Here is a 22,820-nt window from a genome sequence, read left to right as displayed (position 1 = left end):
GCAACAAACAGTGGTAATGCAGCCAGCAATTTGCAAGTGATAGGTTTAAGGCAGCAGACAGGGTAGGTCTGATAAGTGCAGGAAGAAAAAAAGGGGGCCTGTATGGGTACAGATACAGACCCCAGTGCAAGGGGTGGCTCGGAGGCAGTGCGGGAGGGTGGCAGGATGAGCAGGTACCTGGGCCCAAAAGACAGAGGGTGGCCAGGTGCACGGTGCCAAGATAGAATAGATCAGCAGGGGAGAGGGGGGGCAAAGGCAGAAGAAAAGAGGAAGGTCTTGAGGTGCTTCCGGAACCGGAGATGGTTCTCCTCAAGTTTTAGAGTGGCAGGGAGGCTGTTCCAGAGGGAGGCCCCAGCCGAAGACAGAGATCTACCCCAGCTCATTTCTTAGAAAAACGACTGACCCTGAGTGAGTTGGAGGTAGAGGAGCCAAGAGCTCGAGAGGGGAGGTATTTGCGGAGGGATAGATGAAGGTATTTTGGACCCAGGCCCCAGAAAGCCTTGTGGACAATGCAGAGGGTTTTGAATTTAATCCTTGCATCCACTGGGAGCCAGTGGAGAGATTTCAGAGCTGGAGAGATACGATCCCAGGGCTTGAGGCCAAGGACAAGTCTCGCAGTCCTGTTCTGGATTAGTTGCAGAGGGCGGAGACTAGAGGCAGGTAGATTTAGAAAGAGGCTGTTACAATAGTCCAAGCTACAGAGAACCAGAGCTTGAGATACCATGAGCTTCTGGGGGAAGGAGAGGAAAGGCAGAGTACCTCTGAGGAGGTGCAGTCGGAAATTTGACTTTTAGAGACCTCAGAGATGTGTGCGGAGAAGGAAAGGGTGGAGTTAAAGATGACCAGAGGATCTTAGCCTCGCAGGTGGGGGTAGGAGGAGGGCCAAGGGAGGCCGGCCAGAGAGTGAGGGGAAAGGATGGTGAAGGTGTGCCTGTGAGGAGGATCTCTGGCTTGCTGGCATTCAGACAAAGATCATTGGCGGCACACCAATCTTGAATGGCAGTTAGGCAATCAGAGATTAGAGAGGGAGAGGAGGTGGCAGAGGGCAGCTTGAAAATGAGTTGAGTGTCATCAGCGTAGCACTGGAAATTTGAGCACAAAATGGCAATGCAGTGGGCGAGAGTTGCCAAGTATTGGTTGAAAAGCCAGGGTGAGAGGTTAGACCCCTGGGGAACACCACAGATAGAGAGGAAGACAGATGAAAGGAAGGACCCAAGTTGGACCTGGGAGGGTCGATCTGAGAGGAAAGAGGTCAGCCAGGCCAGAGCCTGATCAGTGATACCCAGGTTTTCAGAGAGACGGTTGAGCAGGATGGTATGGTTGACCGTGTCGAAGGCAGAAGAGAGATCGAGGAGGATGAGGACAGATGGAATGTTAGAGTCAAGGTTGGTGAGCAGATCTTCACGGATATTTAGGAGAGCAGTTTCCGTGCTTCTGGCAGCTCTGAAGCCAGACTGGTGGTCATGGAGACAGCCAACAGAATTGGAATGAAGGTTAAGCTGAGAGATGGCCAACTTTTCCAGGAGTTTGCCAAGAAAGGGAGTAATGGAAATTGGGCGATAGTTAGCTGGACAAGAAGGATCAGCTGTGGGTTTCTTGAGAAGAGGATGCACAAAGGAGTGCTTCAGAGGGGAGGGGAAGGATCAGAGGCAAAGGAGTGGTTGCAAAAATCAGCAATGGCCAGAGCGAGGGTGTCAATGTGGTCCTTGATGGTTTTAGAGGAACAGGGATGAACCTGTTTTGAAGAGGCCTTCATAGATCGGACTAGTCTAGCAAACTCGTCAGGGGTGAAAAGAGGAAAGGACAAGAAGGATGGTGGGAGGGTGGCTAAAGGAGGGTCAGCAAGCACAGATGGAGAGGGAAGAGGAGGAGTGTGGGTGGAGAGGGTGGACAGGATGTCCTGGGTTTTTTAAATGAAGTGAGAGGCAAGGGCATTGCAAAGAGCCTGGGAGGCAACAGGAGGGGTAGAGACTGCAGCAGGGTTGGCCAGCTCCTTGCAGATTTTAAAGAGTTTGGCCGAGTTGTTAGATGCTGCAGAGACACGAGCTTGAATGTGGACTCTCTTCTTGGTGAGGACAGGGAGTCGGTATTGCCTTTGTAGCAGGCGACAGGCCAGTTTGTCAGAGGATGAACAGGAAGTCCTCCATTTTCTCTCAGCTGCCCTACACTTACGTTTAAGTGTAGCTAGGTCAGAGTCATACCAGGAATTACACTTGGCTTTGGACTTCAAACGGATCCTCATGACAGGGGCAAGAGCATCAAGCACATCAGAAATTGAAGAGTAGAGCAGAGACAGGGCTGTATCAGGATGAGAGACAGCCAAAGGTGGAGGGGGGGGGAGAAAGGGGCGGCAAAAGCCTCAACTGACACACGCTTCATAGGCCGGATGTCCGAGAGGGTAGGTGGCAGTGTTGGGGTAGGCTTGGCTTGGGAGAAAGAGAGGGAGAGATGAGAGGAGGGAGTGATCGCTCCAGGAGAGAGGAGTGGTCAGAGGGATGGAGAGGGGGAGGTCAGAGGAGATCAAGACATCGAGTGTGTGCCCTGCAGAGTGAGTCGGGCCAGAGGGGAGGATGGACAGGGAGAGGGAGTCGCAGAGGTCACGGAAGAGTACAGAGGAGGAGCAAGGAGAGTCTAAATGTATATTTAGGTCACCGAGGAGTTGAGTGGTAGAGGCCAGGAGGGAGGAGGAGAGGTCTGCCCACTCAGAGAGAAATGAGGTGATTTGACCAGGAGGCCGGTAGATGGTAACCACAGTAAGAGAATGGGTAGGCGAGAGAGAAAGCCTACAGACAAGGCATTCAAAAGAGAAGTAGGTCTGATTGGGAATGATAGAGGCAGGAATCCACTCAGGAAAGAACAGGGCTACCCCCCCCCACCAGACAGGGAGGATCTGGGTGCTGAGAGGATCTTGTAGCCATCAGGGAGGAGAGTGTCAAAGCTTGTGACTGAGCTGGCCGTGAACCATGTCTCAGTAAGACCAAGGACATCAAGGTCTAGTTCTTCAAGGAGGTGGCAGATGTCAGAGGAGTGTTTGACGGCAGAGCGAGAGTTGAGAGTGGCAATATGAAGAAGGTTGCCAGCCTCAAAGACCTTCCGGCGAGGGCTACAGATGAGAGGTACGCCCTGTGGAGGAGAAAGAGCCCTTGGAGGGGAGGAGGAGGAGGAGAGCGAGGGCAAGGTAGCCAAGGGGGGAGAGGAGGGAACAGCAGGAGATGAAAGGAAATTGATGAGGAAAGGGAAGTGCCTATCAAAGAGGAGGAGATTGGCCTGAGGGCCTTGGACCATGACAGTGCCATTTTAGTAGACATTAATGATGACTTTAGAGGAGTCGAAGGAAGCCATGAGAACTTCCCAGCGAGTGCCACCATTAATGGGAGAGGAGGAGATAGGGCAGAGCACAGAGACCATATGAGGAGTCCATAGATCTGGTGAAGGAACGACAAAGAGGATGTCGGTAAGGGTCTGTCTGGCGGAAGCATTGGAGTAGGTCTCGGCGATAGGAAGACCAGGATTAGAGGCCAACATATCCTTTTTGAACTTCTTCCTACCAGACTTAATGAGAAGGGAAGGATAGTCAATGTAGAAGCAGTTTGAGAAGATAGGAGAAACAGAAAGCGCCATTGGGGTGGAAGTAAGGAGAGGATGGAGATACTGGGGGGGGGGCTAAGGCAGGTAGGTGTGAGACAAAAGAGAGTGGTGAGGTCACTGGGCTGGCAAGTTACAGAGAAGAAACAGTATACAAGCAAAATACAGATAATTTTGCAATGGGCAGCAAGATATGACTTTGTAGCACAAAGCAAAAACAGCAAGATTTGACTTTTTAGCACAAAGCAAAAACAGCAAGATTTGACTTTTTAGTACAAAGCAAAAACAGTAAGATTTGACTTTTTAGCACAAAGCAAAAACAGCAAGATTTGACTTTTTCAATCTTGGAATCGGATGTTATCAAAGGGTTTTAGGAAGCACTGCGCAGCAGAATGACAACATGGGAGCAACAAGCAGAAAGAACAGTGATAGTCAAAGGCAGTAGAAGTGAGTCCATAAGGAGGGAACTAACCCATAGTTCTGGAGGTGGCAAAGTCAAGGCAATCCGGATTTCTTAGAGGAGTGAGGTGGCAGCATCATTGTGGTTAAGGTGCAGGGAGGACCCCAATTCGTGTTCCGGAAGCGGACATGGAGCTGACAGGGGCCTTGGAAGTGGGCCTTTGCTGAGAGGGCCGGCTGAAGCCTGCCAGTCCCTGATTGGATGGAAGAAAACACTCAGCAACCAATGGGAGTGCAGCACAGGGAGAGGTGATTCAGCACAGCCTGCCTACACAACAAAGAAAACCACGGCGGCCATCTTGGAAGGGCCAAAAACAGTCAAATAAGCAGCAATAGTAGGAAACAACGAGTGTTTTTAAAATAGCAAAGCAGCTCCAGGTATTAAAAAGCTAAAACAATGGCTGCACGATGAAAATGCCAAATAAAACAGTCCTTTCCAACAATATTATGCAAATTTCCTCTATTTTTCTTTTTCTTCTTTTTTTCAAATGTCGATTTTTCAGGTTTAATAATTCCCCAGGAGGTGCAGTAATGCACAGAAAGTGCACCTACCTAATGGAATGGTCAGCAGCCAGGCACAAACTCCACATGTGCAGGAGAACAACAGATGGCCAGGAGGGTGGAAACAGGACCTCACTCCCAGTGAGAAGCAGATGAAAGAAACCAGTTCCAGCCAGTGGGCCTTGCTGAGAGGGCCGGCTGAAGCCTGCCAGTCCCTGATTGGATGGAAGAAAGTGGGGGGTGGTAAGGCATCGCCCCGGTCAAGGCAGACCATGACACAGGCAAGAACTACTTCAGTCACAGAGGCGGGTAAGGAAATCTTAGTGAGGCCAAACAGAGGGGCAGTGCTGCCAGTTGTTACGGTTGGTGACATTCGATCAGGACCAGGAACAAGGTCAAAAGTTAATGAGGGATTGTAAACAGCAGCCACGGCAGCTAGGCCCAGACATGGCCTGACAATATTTTCAACAAGAAAATCCCTGGGGCACTCGGTTTTCATTAGCCACCCGCCAATCGGAGGCCGTGGAAGGTGTGCTATGCAGGGCAAAGGCATCAGAAGGTCCTATTTATGCTGATTTGCAGTTTTCTGCTATATAACCTGTAACTTCTAGGAGTGTGAGCAGCTCCCTGTCAGTTCAGTTCTACAGGACCATCTGAGACCTTTTTGCGTGTAATAAGCCTTGTTTTCCTTTGAAAAACGGTCAAGTGATCATTTGGTCTCTTGAATTGTTTTCCTGAACACATTTTGGGTTAATATTTCCTTTACAGATACCTGCCCGTAAGGTACACAGTTACCCTCCCCATCAAGGATGTGACTTATCTTCGAGAATAATTAGGACCTGGAGGTCGGAGTAATGTCCAGAGAGGTGTGGGCACCGACCATCAGTGGAGCCGAAGCCATGTAGGCTTGCTTCATGGTTTTGATGCCTGTAGGTGGTGCTAATCAGTGCTGGTGGGGAGCAGCCTCACCAAACAGATCTGTAACTTGGCCAGCAGGTATGTGGTTGTTGGTGGAAGAGGGGCCTCTGCCGGCTTCAGAAGTGTGATAGACATTTACTCTTGTGTTGCCAGAAGCCCTGGGTCCTTTGTGAAGCTGCCCAGCATCTGAGGATTGAATTCGGCCAAATACCATGAAGTGCAGGAGATAGTGTGGTATGCTGCCTATTTTTTAGGTGTGATTCCTCAGAGGTATCTTTATCACCATCTTTGGGGTAGGTATGATGATCCCTCTTGGACGTTGAGGACAAAGAGTGTCGCTTTGCCAAATCACTTAGGGAGTGGGACCTCTTTTAGCACATCTTTTATTTGTCCTTACAATCTCCCTCTTGGCAGTGTGATTCTCCTAGCCCTCCTAGCCCTTCAAAGGCCGAAAGATCCAAAGTCAGCACAGTTTCTGTCTTAATGGAGGAAGGTGAAAGGTTAAGTGGCACACCCCAAAAGGGCATTTGAGTGCATGGACTGACAGGAGCCACAGTCCTCTGTTTCTGTCCTTTCCTCGGGCAGTGAAAACACACCGTGTGGGTGTCAGACATGACATCTGCGTCCAGAAATCCCTGAAAGGCTTAAATCCCAATGCCTTTGAGGTATTCGGCATGGCACAGTACAATTAAGCAAATAACTATTGGCATTCCTGAAGTAGCATGTTGAGAATGCAGAAAAAAGGAAACAGGTCATGGGGTGTGACAGGCTCCATATACATTACCCATGAAGTCACATCTGGAGTCATGTTTTCCAATAACATCCAGCAGAGACAACGCAGAGCTGCACAGAGCCCAGAGTGGCTGACAAAATGTCCTATGTCTGACTGACATTGGAGAGTACATTTAAAAGATAAGGAATTTGTGTGAAGAAGGAAACCATCAGAAAGAATATCCATTTATATTGATTTTGTATTTACGATATTGTGTACAGCGCAACCAATACCCAAATGTGTCTGGGCACTTTACAATAAGTATAAACAGTACAAATAGGCCTGCGACAATAGTCACAAATAAGCTGTCAGTTGGTCAGTCAGGTGCTGAAAAGAGAAAATAAAAAAAGAATACAAATATGCTTCAAATAATACATGAGTAAGAGGTAGCCATCCACCAACAGTAATGGAATCGAGAGGGGGGGAAAGCAAAAGTGAAGAGATGTTTTTTTTAAAGCTTTCTGAAAACTAGAGGGGAAGATGAAAGACAAAAGGTTCCAGGCAGAGAATTCCACAGCTGAAGAGTGGCAACTGGCAATGAATGCTTGGAGTCTTATATCTAGGGATTTTGTACTGCAAACACTCCTGACTACCACCAGAAACTGATAAATTGGTAGCAAGACAGGATCATTATTTTAACCGGGCCCTTGAAGAAGAGACAACACACCTTAACAAAAATGCTAATGTGTAAAGAAAGGGTAGGCAAATTGAAACAAGCATTGACAATGGCAACAGTTTTGGCTTTTGTGTAGGATATGCCCCTCCTCATATGTCATTCCTCCCTATCTGTACTCCAATGCAATAGTTTCGGCTTATAGGTGTCGCTTGTAGGCAAAACAAAGGGTAGTTTTTCGTCTAAGCCAGAATTTAACCTCAAAGGACCTCAACAGCAACTGGAAATAGCTGTACAGATGATCACTAACTTGCCATCAATAATCATCGGTATTAATAAGGGAGACTGCATTATCTTGTGTGCACGTGCTCCTGAGCAGATCTCTCCCAGTGTCTTCATCACATAGTACTCCACATTCGATTGCTGCAAGACTAGCAGATGCGAGTCCAAAAAAAAGAAAATTACTTGCTGATCTGTGCCAGGGAGTGCTTAAAGGAAATAGTTTACATTGCCTAAGCTCTCCAAACTCTTCACCCCTTGCTAGATGCATGGCCACCAGGAGCATTGTGACTTTAGCAAGAGATATCTATTACTTGTGTGTACTAAAGGCGCAGCCGACACGTCTACCACACTAATTGCATTCATGGGCACCAAAAGCTCAGCCTTATTTGCACAATGTACACAATGCCTGCAATGCATGTGTTCTGTGGAACAAAAAGGCAAGCCCGAAAGACTTGGGTTCTAATCTCAGGATTTCCACAATTTTCACACGTGTGTGATGCTGGGTAAATGGCTTCATCTCTCTGTGCCCCAGACAAAGTTGAAATGACATGACGCCGTCCCAGGTCCCAGTTCTGCAGCGCTGAAAAATGGCTTGCTCCAAATGTCACTTGATATGTAAAATAGTAAATTTGCTGTGCTGGAATATACATATTTACTAACAGCATACAACCTCCATTGATTTTGATTTTAGATTTTGAACATTCCTACCGCAGTCAGGACAGACTTAACCGTATAAAAGTGCAGATGACAACAGACCACTATAACATATAGTTATTTTCCCAAATGATTAGTTCATCTCAGCGTTTCTCTCAGCGTGCCTAAGCTGTACAGAACGCCAAATAAAAAAATAGAATACCCAGAAATGGCAGCAGTCCTGGCGACTGATACAGACGGAACCCATGAGACACCTTGTTTCCCCACGCACTATGAATCCGTCAGTGGAAAGCTGTAGACAACTTCACTGGTCTTGATGCATGGCAATGTGTCGAGGCAGGACTTTGGCTACAAATGGCAGGACGAAGAGCAGGGAGGGGCTGGGTGCAACAGTGTCAGATAGGATTTCAGATAAGTGATGCAGCTCGTGCAAAGACTGAACAGGGCCCGTCCAGCAGAACAGATCGCAGTGTTTCACACAAAGTAGCTACGGACACCGTCCCCTGACAAGGCGCTGTACCCTGGGAAGAATGCATTGTGATTTCAAGGCGTGCTGCTGTTATAATTGACACGTCTGAGACGCGAGCCGTGGAAAGTGAATATTCATAAACCATTTATTACATTTGAAAACAGTTACTAATACAATGTAAATAATGCCGATAAACACTTTAAGATTGTGCAACTCTTATGCATCCTATCCAGTAATAAAACATGAAAAATAAAATACATTTACATTAGCTATTTTACAAAAGATCACACTCATGTTTTAATGTAACATTTTATTTGGAAGTGTCACACAATGCTCGCGTTCACGTTACTTAACGGGTCGCTGGCATGTATACACAGCATGGAAGCTTCATCTGCCTGCACGGCCCCAGAGTTTCAGTGCGTGGACCGCAGGAAGTAAACAAAGCGGTTCATGTCATCACGTGTAGGTGATCACAGCATTGATGCCCGTTTCCATGGCAACCAGTAAACAGCCTCAGTCTCTCTCCTGTTTGCCTGTATATTTTTAAGGAGACGCCGCCAAGCACTTAATGCGTCTCAGCGCTCTCCAATTCCTGTGTATTACTGGTCTTGCTTCCTGATTGTTATGGGCATCAGGGCGTGTCGGGGTCTCTCTCACGCACACACTCGCGCATGCAGGCAGGCACACAGAGAGAGGATGCTGGAGACGTGTGTCTGCTCCGGTCGCCGGTGCAAACTGCCGGCGCACCGCCTTTAATGCCATTAGCGCATGCGCGAGCCTCGATGCCGCTCGCGCATGCGTACATAACTATAATTGCTACGCAACATCCCTCCTTTTCCCCCAAAACAAAATCAACATTATCAAACATGGGAACCAACAGGGTCCATCATAACTTTCACGATACCTCTGCCTTAATTACGAGGTAGAGTCCATGATGAAGTCTTTGAACCTCAGCGGTGGCTTGCGCCCCGCCCGGCTCGGGTACCTGCGTGCTCCGGCGTCGGGGTCCTCGGGTGCCACCGGAGCTTCTGGCGGCCCATCGTCTTCCACCGGCACTCCAGTATTCGGGTCGGGATCATCTCTGACGGCTGCTTCAGGGGTTACAGTTTCTATGCGCTTGAAGAACGAAATATTTCTGGTAACAGTCCCTCTTGCATTGGCGGCCGTGACCATCGACCCTTTGACGTGGGTCACGCCCAGTGGTTGTGGTTCATACGGCAGTGATAACTTCCCCTCTGGCTTCCTGTTGCGCACCAGCACGGTGTCCCCTATTGCAATCGCCCTCTCGGGTAGTCTCCGCCGTGTAGTCTCCTTCTCATTCAGAGTGGCCCTCGCTGTGCGCACGTTGCGGTTGTCGATCTCTACTGGTGGTCTTCCTTCAACTTCGGGTAGTAGACCTCTTGGTATTCTTTTGAAAAGGGCTTCTGCGGGGGCGACTCCGGTGGACTAATGTGGGGTCGTGCGATACTCTCTGAGAAACTCGACCAGATTTCGCCTGAGATCTTCTCCCCCATTCACCGATATGCGGAACACTTTGTTGAGCGTTTGCATAAACCGCTCCACCTCGCCATTTGCTTGCGGCCATAGTGGGGTTATTTTGGATGCTTTATTCCCCTGTCCTCACAGCAAAACGAGCAAAACGTTGGCCCTGAAACGGTGACCCATTGTCCGAGCAAATTTCCAGAGGGAATCCATGTGTGGCGAATATTTTGTCCATGGCCAAAATGGTGTGGTCGCTGGATGTGGATTCGACCAACTCCACCTCTGGGTCACTCCTCTCCATGGCTTGAATGGGTGGCGCCTTCTCCACAGGGCTTGCGGCTTGACATGGGATGCAGGCCTTCACAAATTTCTCCACCCTTCCTTCCAGATCCGGAAACCAAACTTTCAACCTGACACGAGCTTTCATCTTGGCCATTCCTTGATGTCCCTTGTGGGCTAGCTGTAGGACCTTCTCAACTAACACCCCTGGTATTACGATCTGGTGCCCTCTTAGCAGTATTCCATCATCCGCCACTGACAATTCGTGGCGTGCCTTCCAGAGTGCCTGTAGATCTCTTTGTGCTTCCACAGTCCTTCGGGAGTTGTCTAGGAGGACCTCCCGCCATTCTCCTGTGTCCACCGCACCTTTTATCTTTCGGAATGCTTCATCGCTATTGGATTCATCCGCGATTTCCTGATGCGTCAGGGCAACAGGCAGTGCTGCCTCAACTACCAGATGTACGGCTTCCACGCAGTCCGCCACCTCTAGTGAGTCCCTGAGCCTCCCGGTGCCCGGATGGCGCGATAGGTAGTCTGCCGGGTTGTGTGTCCCTGGTCGATATAGCAATTTGACCCCATATTCCATGAGGGCCAACATCCACCTTTCTATGCGCGGAGGTGGTTTGGACGACGTTCCAGACAGTATTGGGATGAGGGGTTTGTGGTCAGTCACCACAACAACTGGCTTCCCTAGAATGTAGATTCTGAAATGTTTACACTCCCATATTATGGCCAAGGCTTCTCGCTCTATTTGGGAGTAATGCCCCTCCGTGTCGGTCAGGGCCTTGCTGGCATAGGCGATGGGCCTCATGGTCCCTTGCTGGTCTGCTTGCATGAGGACTGCTCCCAACCCTACCGGGCTAGCATCAACTACGATCTCCGACTCGCGACCGGGGTGGAAGTATGCCATTGTTTCTTGCTCCGACAGGGCATGTTTGATGGCGGTGAACGCTCTTTGTTCCTTCCCTGTCCATGTCCACGCCACATCATTTCTGGTGAGCGCCCTCAGTGGTTCTGATAGGGAGGCTAGATCTCGGATAAAACGGCCACAATAATTGACCATCCCTAAGAAGCTTCTTACTTCAGCTGGGGACGCTGGTGGGGATGCATCTCGGATGTCTTTTACCTTCTCCGGATCCGTGGAAATTCCTCCAGCATGAAATATAAATCCAAAAAATTCAAGCCTGTCCTTCAGAAATTCGCATTTTTCTTTGTGTAGGGTTAAGCCGACACTGCACAGTCTCTCAAGGGTGTTCTCGAGGCGCTTCAATTGTTCAGCTTCTGACTTCGCAAAAACTAGGATGTCATCTGACATGTTAATGACCCCTTTGAGTCCTGGCAGTGCCCCCCTGATGGCATTCTGAAAGACCTCTGCTGCGGACGAGATCCCGAAACTAAGCCTTTTGTATTGATACAACCCCTCATGAGTCGTAAAGGTCGTAATGTATCTGGACTCGGGGTGGAGTTCCAACTGGTGGTAGCCTGACCTTAGGTCTAGCTTCGAGAAGACCCTAGCTCCCTGGAGCTCTCTGACGATGTCATCTAGGGTCGGTGTGAGATGGCGTTCTCGTTTGATCGCTACATTGGGCAGCCTCATATCTACGCAGATGCGTACTGCCCCTGGTTGTTTCGGCTTCGGGGCCACCACAATTGGGGAGACCCAGGGAGTGGGTCCATCTACCCTTTCGATAATGTCCTTGTCCACCAGTGACTGTAGCTCTTTCACAACTTGTTCCCTTAGATGAAAAGGGATACAGCGATGTTTAAGCGCAGTCGGCCTTACTGACTCATCTATGTGCAGCCGTATGGGCTCTGCCTTGAGTTTTCCAATACCCGTGAATATCTTCTCAAAACGCTGTAGTAGGCGGTCCAGATCGGTGAAGTACACAGCAAGAGTGAAGTGTACAATGTTTAGCGCTTCTGACGCGGCACAGCTTAGGAGGGAATGTGGGCTTACGCTGGTGACGAAAAACCTCGCCTTTATTTTGTTTTGACCATGAGAGACTGGGGCCACAAACACTCCTTGGATGGGAAGAGGTGTATCCCCTCCGAATGCATAGATTCGCGCTGTGGAATTCGTCAGCCTTGGTGGACCAGGAAGAGCATTGTAATGTTTGCTTGCGAGTACGCAGACGGACGCCCCAGTATCTATGAGGACCGGAGTTGGCATCTCGCTAATGTTGACGGTGCATTTGGGTTGTCGACGGTCCCCAGGGCCTTGCGCAATGCTTGAGATGAAAAATATTTCTTCATCTTCCTCCTCCTCTTCCGCGATATTGAGGTCTTGCATTCCTTGTTCGACAGAGGACACACCCCTTACTCTTCCAGCGACACTCCTACCACTCCTCTCTGGTCCTCTCAAAACTGTTACTGGCGTCGTTGCCCTGCACATCCTCGCATAGTGTCCCGGTGTGCTGCATCGACCACAGGTCCTTGACTTTGCTGGGCACTCTCCCGCATGTGGCAGATCGTATCCAGAGTATGAACACGATGAGACATTCCCTTGCGTTGTGGGCCCTTCGCTTCTCCTTGGTGTCCATCTTGCCTTCCCCATGGCCGAACGTCCTATTGCATATGCCTCTTCCTCCTTCCTGGAGCGTGTAGCAGCGTCCATTTTCGCCCCTCTTGCCTCCGCCAGTTCGTACGCTCTCCCCATGTCCAGAATTTGCTGCAGAGTCAGTCCAGGTTCTCTTAGCACTTGTCTCCTCAGTTTCCCTGAGCAGCAACCCTGCAGCAGTTGGTTGCGAACCATTTCTTCCTCGTTGACCCATCTACAGGAGCTCGCTAGTTGTCTCAGACGAGCGCAAAACTGGTCTAATGATTCCTCTTCCAATTGTTTCTCAGCACCCATGACAAACCTGTCAAAGTCAACATTCGCCATAGGAAGGAAGTGGTCACGGAAGGCTTGCTTGACAGCATCATAATTCGCTGCTGGAATGTTGAGAGCGTCATATATGCGTTGAACCTCGGTCCCTGCAGAATAGACCATGATGGCAATCTTTGCCTCATCTTCCGTTTCCCCCGAGGCTCTAAAAAACATTTCCAGCTTTTTGACCAATGTGATCCACTTCGGTCCTAACTTGGATGGGGGGCCCGTGGTATCAAATTCAGGCATAGGAGCTAGAGTACTGTGCATTCTGCGAGGTATTGGGGCGACAGCATTTTCTTCTTCCTCTCCTTCTTCCCCCATTGTGTACTCACAGTGATCCTTGTCTGGTAGGAGTCGAGGTAACTGGTGACCTTCAGAGTGCTTTCACACCCTCTTTCTTGTCCTTACCACAACCCTGTGGTGTCTGGGCTGTGGTGGTTCCAAAAATTGCTCTGGAGCAGTGCAGGAGGCAGATGGCGCACGAGCACCCTCTCGGGCCTCAACCACTGCAATCCGCGTTTAGAGTAGAGTAAGAAAATGGCCGCAGGCCGTGCGCGCGGTCCGTGTACATCCGATCGATACACACGCAGTAACGTTCCTTCACTCTGATGTCTTCGGAGCGGAGGATGGCTGCGTGTCCGCCCTCGTCGCCAGTGTTATGGGCATCAGGGCGTGTCGGGGTCTCTCTCACACACACACTCGCGCATGCAGGCAGGCACACAGAGAGAGGACGCCGGAGACGTGTGTCTGCTCCGGTCGCCGGCGCGAACTGCCGGCGCACCGCCTTTAATGCCATTAGCGCATGCGCGCACCTCGATGCCGCTCGCGCATGTGTACATAACTATAATTGCTACGCAACATCAATGTCTTTTCTTTCCATTATCCCTGTTTCCTGGCCTTTGCTCCTTCCCTCCTTTGCTCTGGCCTCTTGCTTAGCCTCAGCCCTCTGCTTATTGAGGTTCCTTCTGGCTTTTTTCTAGGCTAGCCTTTCCTTGCTGTTATTTAGCCTTTCTATTCCATTGTGTTCCTTGGATCCAGCATGACCCCCTGGATCCTGATCCACCCCCTGGTGGATTCATCCATTTGCTGCAACACCTCCCAGTTCAGTGCTTACACTGTCTCAACACCACGATAATTCTGGAAGGCTGGTCCGTGATTTAGGGGGTTTTGTTTCAGTTTAGCTCCTGTGTTTCAACTCACGGGGGAAATCTGTACCGGACCTCTAGCATACACCATATTGCACAGTGGAGATTTTCGGAGAAAGAGAAAGAGGTCGACCAGCTCAATCCAAGGACCAGCATCTGACAAGACCTGTTCCATCAACATCAAGGATTTCAGGTATTCCGCGCTCGCGTGACGCTGTGCTTGACAGGAAGATGCAGGGCATCCTTCCCATTCAAAGATGAATGCTAATTTCGGCTTGTTTCCAGAGAGCTTCCTTAGAGACAGTCATACAAGATGGCTGCCTCCATGGAAGAGCTCAGAGCTCAAAGAGTTCTCGAGTTCGACTGAAACAGTGGAATTAGCCATAGGGATTAGCATAGCTACGGGCAGGGAATGAGAGGGATCAGTATTCAAACAACACCTAAAACACTGTGTGTCCCACCTCAAATGTTATTCATGTCTCCCCCTTGTCAGAAGCCTGTATCCCTATGTACACATTAATTAGTATTTGAATGAAATCGTTTGGACTATTATAGGTGTCGCAAGCAACACCTAAGAGCCCAAACTAAAAAGGGGACTTATTACTAGCAATCATCACCAACTTGATAGCAGCATGCACATATTTTTTAAAGGGGAAAGAGAAGAAGCAGGAATCCCATGAACAAGTGAATTTCATCTGCCCAATACATATACAATTAGAACTTATATGGCAGAACGAATGTTAGTAGTGACAAGGAGAGGTTTTATTTTCCTCAACAGTCAATGCTAGCACAGACAGTGTCACACAATCTGGATTGTGAAGATGGAGAAGAAAAATGACATTTGATGTATAATCATGAGAATGTGCATTAGAAAACAATCTCATAGGAGACAGCCAGTTTTGCACACAGGGTAACATGGAGAGGAATTGTGAATAACAATATTTTTTGTGGGATTGTTTTTGGAGTAAAAGAAAGATATCAAGTCCCCTATGACTCTTACAAATGTCCCGTAGGTGATGGATGACAAACAAACATGACCACTTGACGTATATCTAATTGTGTGTCATTGTCATACTGATGGACAGAGGCACTTGAGCCTTACATCGCCTTGTCCATGGGTCTGCAACTTTGGCTCTCTATCTGCATACACCTCACTAGTGGTTCCATGTTGATGTTAAATATAAGGTGTGATAGCATTGACCGTTGTGGCAGCACCCCTTAAGCCAGGGGCAGGGGTTCAATTTAGAGGAGCACATCCTAGTGAACTGCAAACAAGCAAGCAGTAAGGATGAAAGACAGTTGCGGACACTGCTCCTGGACCAATTACGGTAAAAAAATAATGGAAAGTACCCATGGTTGACTGTCACAGGTGGCACCATCATCCAATATGTACATCCACCACCTGACTGTAACAGTTTCCTTGCAATGCCCTGGACCAAAATGGATGACGTAAAAGATGAGAAATATGGTGGTGCTGAATGTGAACTCAATGTGGGTTGCAATATACCTTTTAAAACATTTTCCTGGAATAATAATCCAACATTGGGGGGAAAAGATGAAGTCAGAATGGTTAAGAGGAGATGTAAGGGAAATAACAGATGATAGAGAGAAATTGAAAATTGGAAGCTAAGGGAAAAAAGATCAGAGGAAATAGAGTTGCACTGATAGGATCATGGCAATACCAAATGATATAGGCAGCGTGTATAGACAGGTGGTAAGGGGTTTTACAGCAAAGCAAGACTAGATGGACATATTTATTTCAGAAAAGAGCATCTGTGACTACTTACTTGATTTATAGGTACAATATTTCTTTCTTCACTGCTCTGCCCAGATTTAGGAACATTGTTTGAACCTCTTTTGCTTCCTGTATTAATGTCAACAATTCGCTCAATGCTTGACTTTGAACCAAGAATAATATTGCATCTCTTTTTTGGTATTTTATAATAACGAATCAGTCTGTCAAATAAAACAAACATACATATTGTCTTACTATATTTTACTTTGCAGACAATTGAAATACATTCTAAATTTAATCTGAAAGCCAGCTAATTAAATACAACTTTGACTGTCACGTTTTATATTCAGCAAAAAGCAGAATATCACTCCACCATTCAAGTACTGCTGGCAATGTATGACTGACAGACTGATTACAGTTATACAGCACATACATCACTGAGAGGGCTCTTGGCCAAGTAATTTTACGTGTCAGTCACTCTTGGATTATATCTTTGGTCTCACAGAAAATCTGGTATCAGTCTATGTGACTGTGTGTTGCCACCTGCAAAAATTAGATCACTCTGTAATTTTCTTTCTGTCCTGTAAAAATCATGTGTCACTCCAGCAAGAATCACCTGTCACTCTCAGTGATTTTAATTAGACTCACAGAAAATATGTGCTACCTGTGGTAAAACAACGTGTCACTCTTAGCAATTTCCTGTTGCTTTTCAACTGTGATTTTGTGTTGCCAAGTTGCCAATTGCAAAGATCAGATCATGTGCTGTGATTTGATGTTCCGTCTTGTAATAACACTTCACTTCAGCAGGAATGACTAGTTACTCTTAGTGATTTTGTGGTTGCCAAACAGAAAATCAAGCATCACTTTCTGTGATTTTGTGTAGCCTTAAGCAAAAAACACTTGCCACTGCGATTACTTTGTTGCCGCACACAAAAATAATTTTGACTCTGAGTTTGTTCCTGCAAATATCAAGGTCTCCTCTATGAGATTTGGAATTCCGTCCCACAAAAATCACAAGTTACTCTGTGATTTCTTGTTGAAATGAAATGAAATTATATTTTATTTATATCGCGATGGTACACAAGTGTTTCAGAGCACGACCAGGCAAAAAAGGAGGGAAAGAGGGAGAGAAAAAAAACAGGGAAAAAAACAGCGATCTTACTAGGCCCAGTGACATTTAAGAAAGCGCAAGTGCTTGCGAAAGGAACATGGGGGAAAAGTGCAAGGAAGGGGGTGGGAGGAGTGGAAAGTGCAAAGCAGAGGAGAGAAAACATAAATAAATATTAAATAGAATAAATAATAAATAAGGGCTTTAAACCATGGTAGTGCAGCCAGAAAGTGGCAGGTGAAAGTTAGTCAGAAAGGTATATCTGATAAGTGCAGAGGAAACGTGGAGGGGGACTGTATGGGTACAGATACAGAACCCTAGTGCAGATGGTGGCCTGGGGGCAGTGCAGGAGGGCGGCAGGGTGAGCCGATACCTGGGCCCGAAAGAACAGAGGGTGGCCAGGTGCACAATGGCATGAGAAGAAACACATCAACGGGGAGAAGGGGGCCAAAGGCAGAGGCAAAGAGGAAGGTCTTGAGAAGTTTCCGGAACCAAAGATGTTTTTCCTCAAGTTTCAAGGTGGCTGGGAGGCTGTTCCAAAGGGAGGCACCAGCCGAAGACAGGGATCTACCCCAGCTTGTTTTTTTGCAAAACGACTAGCCCTGAGGGAGTTAGAAGTAGAGGAAGCGAAGGCCTCGAGAGGGGAGGTATTTACGGAGGGATAGTTGAAGGTATTTTGGACCCAGGCCCCAGAAAGCCTTATGGATAATGCAGAGGGTTTTAAATGTAATCCTTGCATCCACTGGGAGCCAATGAAGGGATTTCAAGGCTGGAGAGAGGCCAAGGACAAGTCTTGCAGTCCTGTTCTGGATTAGTTGTAGAGGGTGGAGAGTGGAGGCAGGTAGATTTAGGAAGAGGCTGTTACAGTAATCCAGTCTGGAAAGAACCAGAGCTTGGGAGACAGTGAGCTTTTGAGGGAAGGAGAGGAAAGGTAGAGTACCTCTAAGGAGGTGAAGTAAAAAGTTAGAATTTTTGGAGACATCAGAGATGTGTGCGGAGAAGGAAAGTGTAGCGTCAAAGATAACCCCAAGGTTCTTAGCCGCGCAAGTGGGTGTGGGAAGAAGGCCAAGGGAGGCCGGCCAGAGAGCGAGAGGAAAGGATGGAGATGGTGTACCAATAAGGAGGATCTCAGTCTTGTTGGCATTTAGACATAGATCATTGGCGGCACACCAATTCTGAATGGTGATTAGACAATCGGAGATGAGGGAAGGAGAGGAGGAGGCTGAAGGAAGCCTGAAAATAAGTTGGTGTCATCAGCATAGCACTGGAAAGTTGAGCAGAACATTGAGATGCAGTAAGCGAGAGTTGCCAGGTATTGGTTTAAAAGCCAGGGCAAGAAGATAGACCCCTGGGGGACACCACATGTGGAGAGGGAGATAGAAGATAGGAAGGACCCAAGTTGTACCTGGGAGGGTTGATCAGAGAGAAAAGAGGTCAGCCATGCCAGAGCCTGATCAGTGATACCGAGGTTGTCACAAAGACAATAGAGCAGGCTGGTATGGTTGACTGTGCCAAACGCAGAGGAGAGGTCAAGTAGGATGAGGACAGAGGGAATGTTAGAATCGAGGTTGGAGAGCAGGTTTTCACGTATGTTCAGGAGAGCAGTTTCCGTATTTCTGGCAGCTCTGAAGCCAGATTGGTGGTCATGGAGGGAGCCTACAGAGTCAGAATGGAGATTAAGCTGAGAGATGGCCAGCTTTTCCAGGAGCTTGCCCAAAAAGGAAGTAATGGAAATTGGGCGGTAGTTTGCCGGACATGACAGATCAGCAGTGGATTGCTTGAGGAGAGGATGCACAAGGAAGTGTTTAATAGGAGTGGGGCAAGAGCCAGAGGCAAAGGAGAGGTTGCAGAAATCAGCAAGGGTTGTCTCAAAGAAGGCATGTTATCACTCTCTATGATTTTGATTTGCAACAAGCATCAATCAAATAAAACTCTTACTTTGTGTTGCCTGCCATTCACTTTGTGTGCCACAGATGGTGATTTTGTATTGCCTCACAGAAATTCATGAATCCCATGCTACACATGGTGATTTTCTGCTGCTTCAACGAAAATCAGGTAGAACTCTATTTTTACAGGCAAAAGCCAACGATTGTACAAAGTATCACAATATGCAATCTGTAATTTTAGGTTGCCTCCACCAAAAATCATGTGTCACTGTGACAGGATGCAATCTTGAGAGGGTGTGACAGCCTTGGCTATTTTATTTTGTATTCAGAAATATAATGTTGTGGGTAATTTTATTTCTGAAAGGGACATCTGCTAATCATAACCGCTTTCATAAAAAGCTCAATGCCAAAAGCATAGTGCATCCATGTACCTCTGTTGCACCAGTCTCTTGACATCTGCAGCCCCTGCTCTTCAGTGGCACACAGGAGGTTCAAAGATCATATGTGTATTACTAACAGCAGCTGTGGCACCAGGTCTTAGCGGACAGAGGTAGAATTTTAACTTCTGCACCTCTGAACTAAACTATCATAGTTCTTGCCTTGTCAGTGTGGTGGGAGGGTCATCTCTAAGAATAAGCCATACCTGTTTATGGTATGGTGATTGATAGGAGCACACAGTTATTAATACAAACCCAATTCAATATCTCAATAGCCTTCTTTTGATTCCCCAGGAGGAAGGGTAACATCTAACCCCAGGGCACAAGAGCTCTCACCAGGAGATCTCCTGGGAACATTGTTTCAAAGGGGAACTCACAAACCAAAGTCCAGTACTCCACCAGGGTGTTGCAAACCAAGGGGCCCTTGAAGTCAGAAGGCTTGGGAAGAGGACAGGATTAGAGAAGCCAGAATGGGAAGTTGGACCTAGAAAGGGGGTTTCAACATCTTGGTTTTCTTATTAGGCACTCTTACTTGCTTGTCTCATCCAATTCCTGCAGTGCAAGGCACTCTGGGCATGATGCAACAAGACAAGGGCCACTTGTTGCAGCAATCCCTGTGAAATTGTGCCTTTATAAAAAGTGGGTATCCCTATTTCCTTTATTTCAAATTTGGGAAGAAAAAGAAGAGGAAGAAATTGTTTTGTCCTCTGTTGGGAGAGCAGTGCATTAGACATAGAGATGAAGGAAAAAGCATCTAAGGCAGAGGAGAGCTTTGTCTCATAACCTTCTACAGCGAACATAGGAGGTGAACTGCTTTAGACCCACAACTCTGTCACCTGTACTGGAACCAGACTCCTCTTTGGTAGTGAATGAACGCCTCTAGGTCACAGCCTAACTCCCTGGACTAGGAGTGCAGAGTAAGAAAGACTCAGCTTGCTCTATGCCCTTAGATTCTGACTCACAGCAACCTAAGAAATCCAAAGCAGCCTGGAATCTTGTTTCACCACTCCGAGCTGTTTTATCAGTTGCGTATCCTCTGCAAGGTTTTCACAAATCTGCTTGCGCCTTTAAACGCCTCGTTCCATAGCATGCCACTGATCCTGCAGCTATCAAAGAATATGCCTCTATCGGCTGCTACCCTGTATAAACTTCTTACGGAGGTAGGCCGTGATGCAGACTCTGAGCAGGGTAGGGCAACTTCGGCCCTAGACATGGGATTTGAGTTGTCTGAGGAAGTATGGAAAGCAATCTGTGCAGGGCCTTGTAGGTATTTGACTTGAGGTTTACACAGCAGAGAATTGTGCATTGCATCTATTGGACTCCTTCAAAAATGAAGTGTTGTACAGATTATTGTCATATGTGGTGGGGATGCACCCATATTAAGATATTCTGGGACGAAGTACTGGGGTGTATCAGGGAACTGGATGGGATCCAACGTGTAGCCGGACCCCTCCTCGTACTGTTTGGGATGGAGGGAGATGATGCAGAACCCAGGAGAGTGACAGGACTGGCGGCCTCACTCCTGTTGGCTGCCCGAGCCTGCCTAGTAATGAAATGGAAAGCGTCCAGAGTACCCACGAAGAAAGAATGGATATGCGTGGCCTCCAACATCTGTACAATGGAAAACATTACTGCAGCTCTCCATGGGAAATTCACCCAGTATGAACTATTGTGGGGAGATTATGCAAATAAATACATGCCTATCACCTAAGATAATGTACTCTATAAGGAATGAGTTATAGGGCCTGGGTAGCTACCTATCTATAATCAGAGAAACTACTTTCCATGGAAAGGGTCCCCCACCCGAGGAGGCTTGGGTTACATCCCGGATTGCGCTCCTTTCGTGCGGCCAAAGCTAACAACTGTTGATAAATGTGTAAAATTGCTCACATGCCAAGACTTCGAGGATGATTATAAACCTTAAATGGTGGTAGAGACTCAGTTCCGTGGGTGCAGGGGGGAGGTTGAAGGGAAGGGTTGTTATTCCTTGCTCAACAAGTAGGTGTTGGTGGGTGGGACGTTATAGTAAAAGTTGACATTCATGTTATACTGTAAACAGTGTTTCTCTTTGTTGTGTACAATGTTTTCAAAAAATATTAATAAAACCAAATACACATTTTTTTTAAATGAAGCTTTGTAAGCTAACACAGGATGACACGTGTTGGAATTGTAAGTCTGATGTTGGTACTGGGTTGCAAATGATTTGGTCCTGTGTGAACATTGCAACTTTTGGGATGATGTTCTACAATGTGTGATGCTTGTCTTGGGTCTTTTGTTCCCCCGCACTCCTTCGCTTTGTGTAATCGGCTTGTTTCCGCCAGATCTTCAACTTTCTGTTGGACAGGATTTTTGGTCCTACATGGCACTTTTGGTAGCTAAAAAGCAAATCTTGAAATATTGCAAAAGTGATGCAAGGCCCTCAGTAGATGGCTGGTTGCAGGATCTGACCATTCTATCAAGTAGGGAGAAGGTAATTTACCAAAGGCTGAAAGAAACGGAAGCATATCTATGCATGTGGAATTCTTTTGATGAATTGTACATCTGAATAATGTTCATTCCCATTGTATTGTTTAATGTACTTTTTTTCCTTCTCTTTTTGTTTCCTCTCTTTTTTCTCCTATCCTTTCCTTCTTCTCCCTCTTAATATTTGCTGCTTATCTTTTTCTATGTGCTATCTCATTCTCTCTCATCTTGCTGGCTCTTTCTTTCCTTCTCTGTACTATATGTTGCCTGTAGAAATCATGTAAATATGCAGTTATATTGTTTATTAGAGGTTTATTTGTTAAAAAAAATATATTGCTGTTCATCTTTTGTATGTTGTAAAATTTCAATAAAGAAATGTCAACAAAAAAGAAATGCTTCACCAAACTCTATAATATTGAGCCATCACAGGACGGTGGTGCTGCTTTTGCACACTTTTGCATCTTCGAACTGCTGAATACATCCTTGAACCAGTTCAATGCCATCCCGCAAAAGCAGAGGCAGCACCCCTCGCTGTCTCAACTCGAATGCTGGCTCATTGTGGTGGAGGCACCTGACTTGCTGCATCTTCGAGCACAGCTTTGATCAAATAGGGCCTCCTACGGACCTAACTCGATCACCGACTGAAACATCTGGAAGTCATTGCGTCATTCACCAGCTCGATCCAGTAGAACCACAGTCTCAACCAGATTGGACCAACTTGACGGAATTACATCTGTTGGGCCCATCCAACCGCATCATCTCAAGTGCCGTCTCGAACAGCACAGAGCCCCCATCTGGATGCCGACTCGCATCATCTCAAACTCAGCTCATTCACCCAAAAGCACCAAGAATCCTGTCTCGACACTGTTGAGCCTCCCAAGTCATGAATGAGGACCCGCTGGTCCACTTTCTGGGACACAGTGACTAGTAAGCCTTCTTGTTCAGCATTATTTTTCGTAAACACAGCCTTTCACCCAGAATGTGTATGAGAGGATTGGTCCAAGAGACCCCCCTCCCCTGCAGCTTCTCCCCCCTGTGAAGTCCATGGCTCATCAGGGGTTCCCCTTGCCACCAGGGCCCAGGTGGCGGGTGGACCGCTGGCTGAAGACATTGACCAAACATGCTGTATTTAGCTAGGCCCTGGAAACCATTTTGTGAAATCA

At 47.4% G+C, this 22,820-nt stretch overlaps 1 protein-coding gene across 1 annotated transcript in view; it reads right to left on the bottom strand.

The window, feature by feature from the left end:
* The window catches only part of LRRIQ3 (leucine rich repeats and IQ motif containing 3), a 734,547-nt gene that overhangs the window by 469,121 nt on the left and 242,606 nt on the right, over positions 1 to 22,820 (bottom strand). Inside the window, exon 5 of the mRNA XM_069641911.1 lies at positions 15,816 to 15,984. Coding sequence (XP_069498012.1) covers positions 15,816 to 15,984 — 169 coding nt within the window. The remainder of the gene's footprint in view (positions 1 to 15,815; positions 15,985 to 22,820) is intronic.

Source organism: Ambystoma mexicanum, chromosome 1q (assembly GCF_040938575.1).
Source record: "Ambystoma mexicanum isolate Mex_15411 chromosome 1q, UKY_AmexF1_1, whole genome shotgun sequence".
Classification (NCBI taxonomy): domain Eukaryota; kingdom Metazoa; phylum Chordata; class Amphibia; order Caudata; family Ambystomatidae; genus Ambystoma; species Ambystoma mexicanum.
This window is presented reverse-complemented; position numbering and strand designations above follow the sequence as displayed.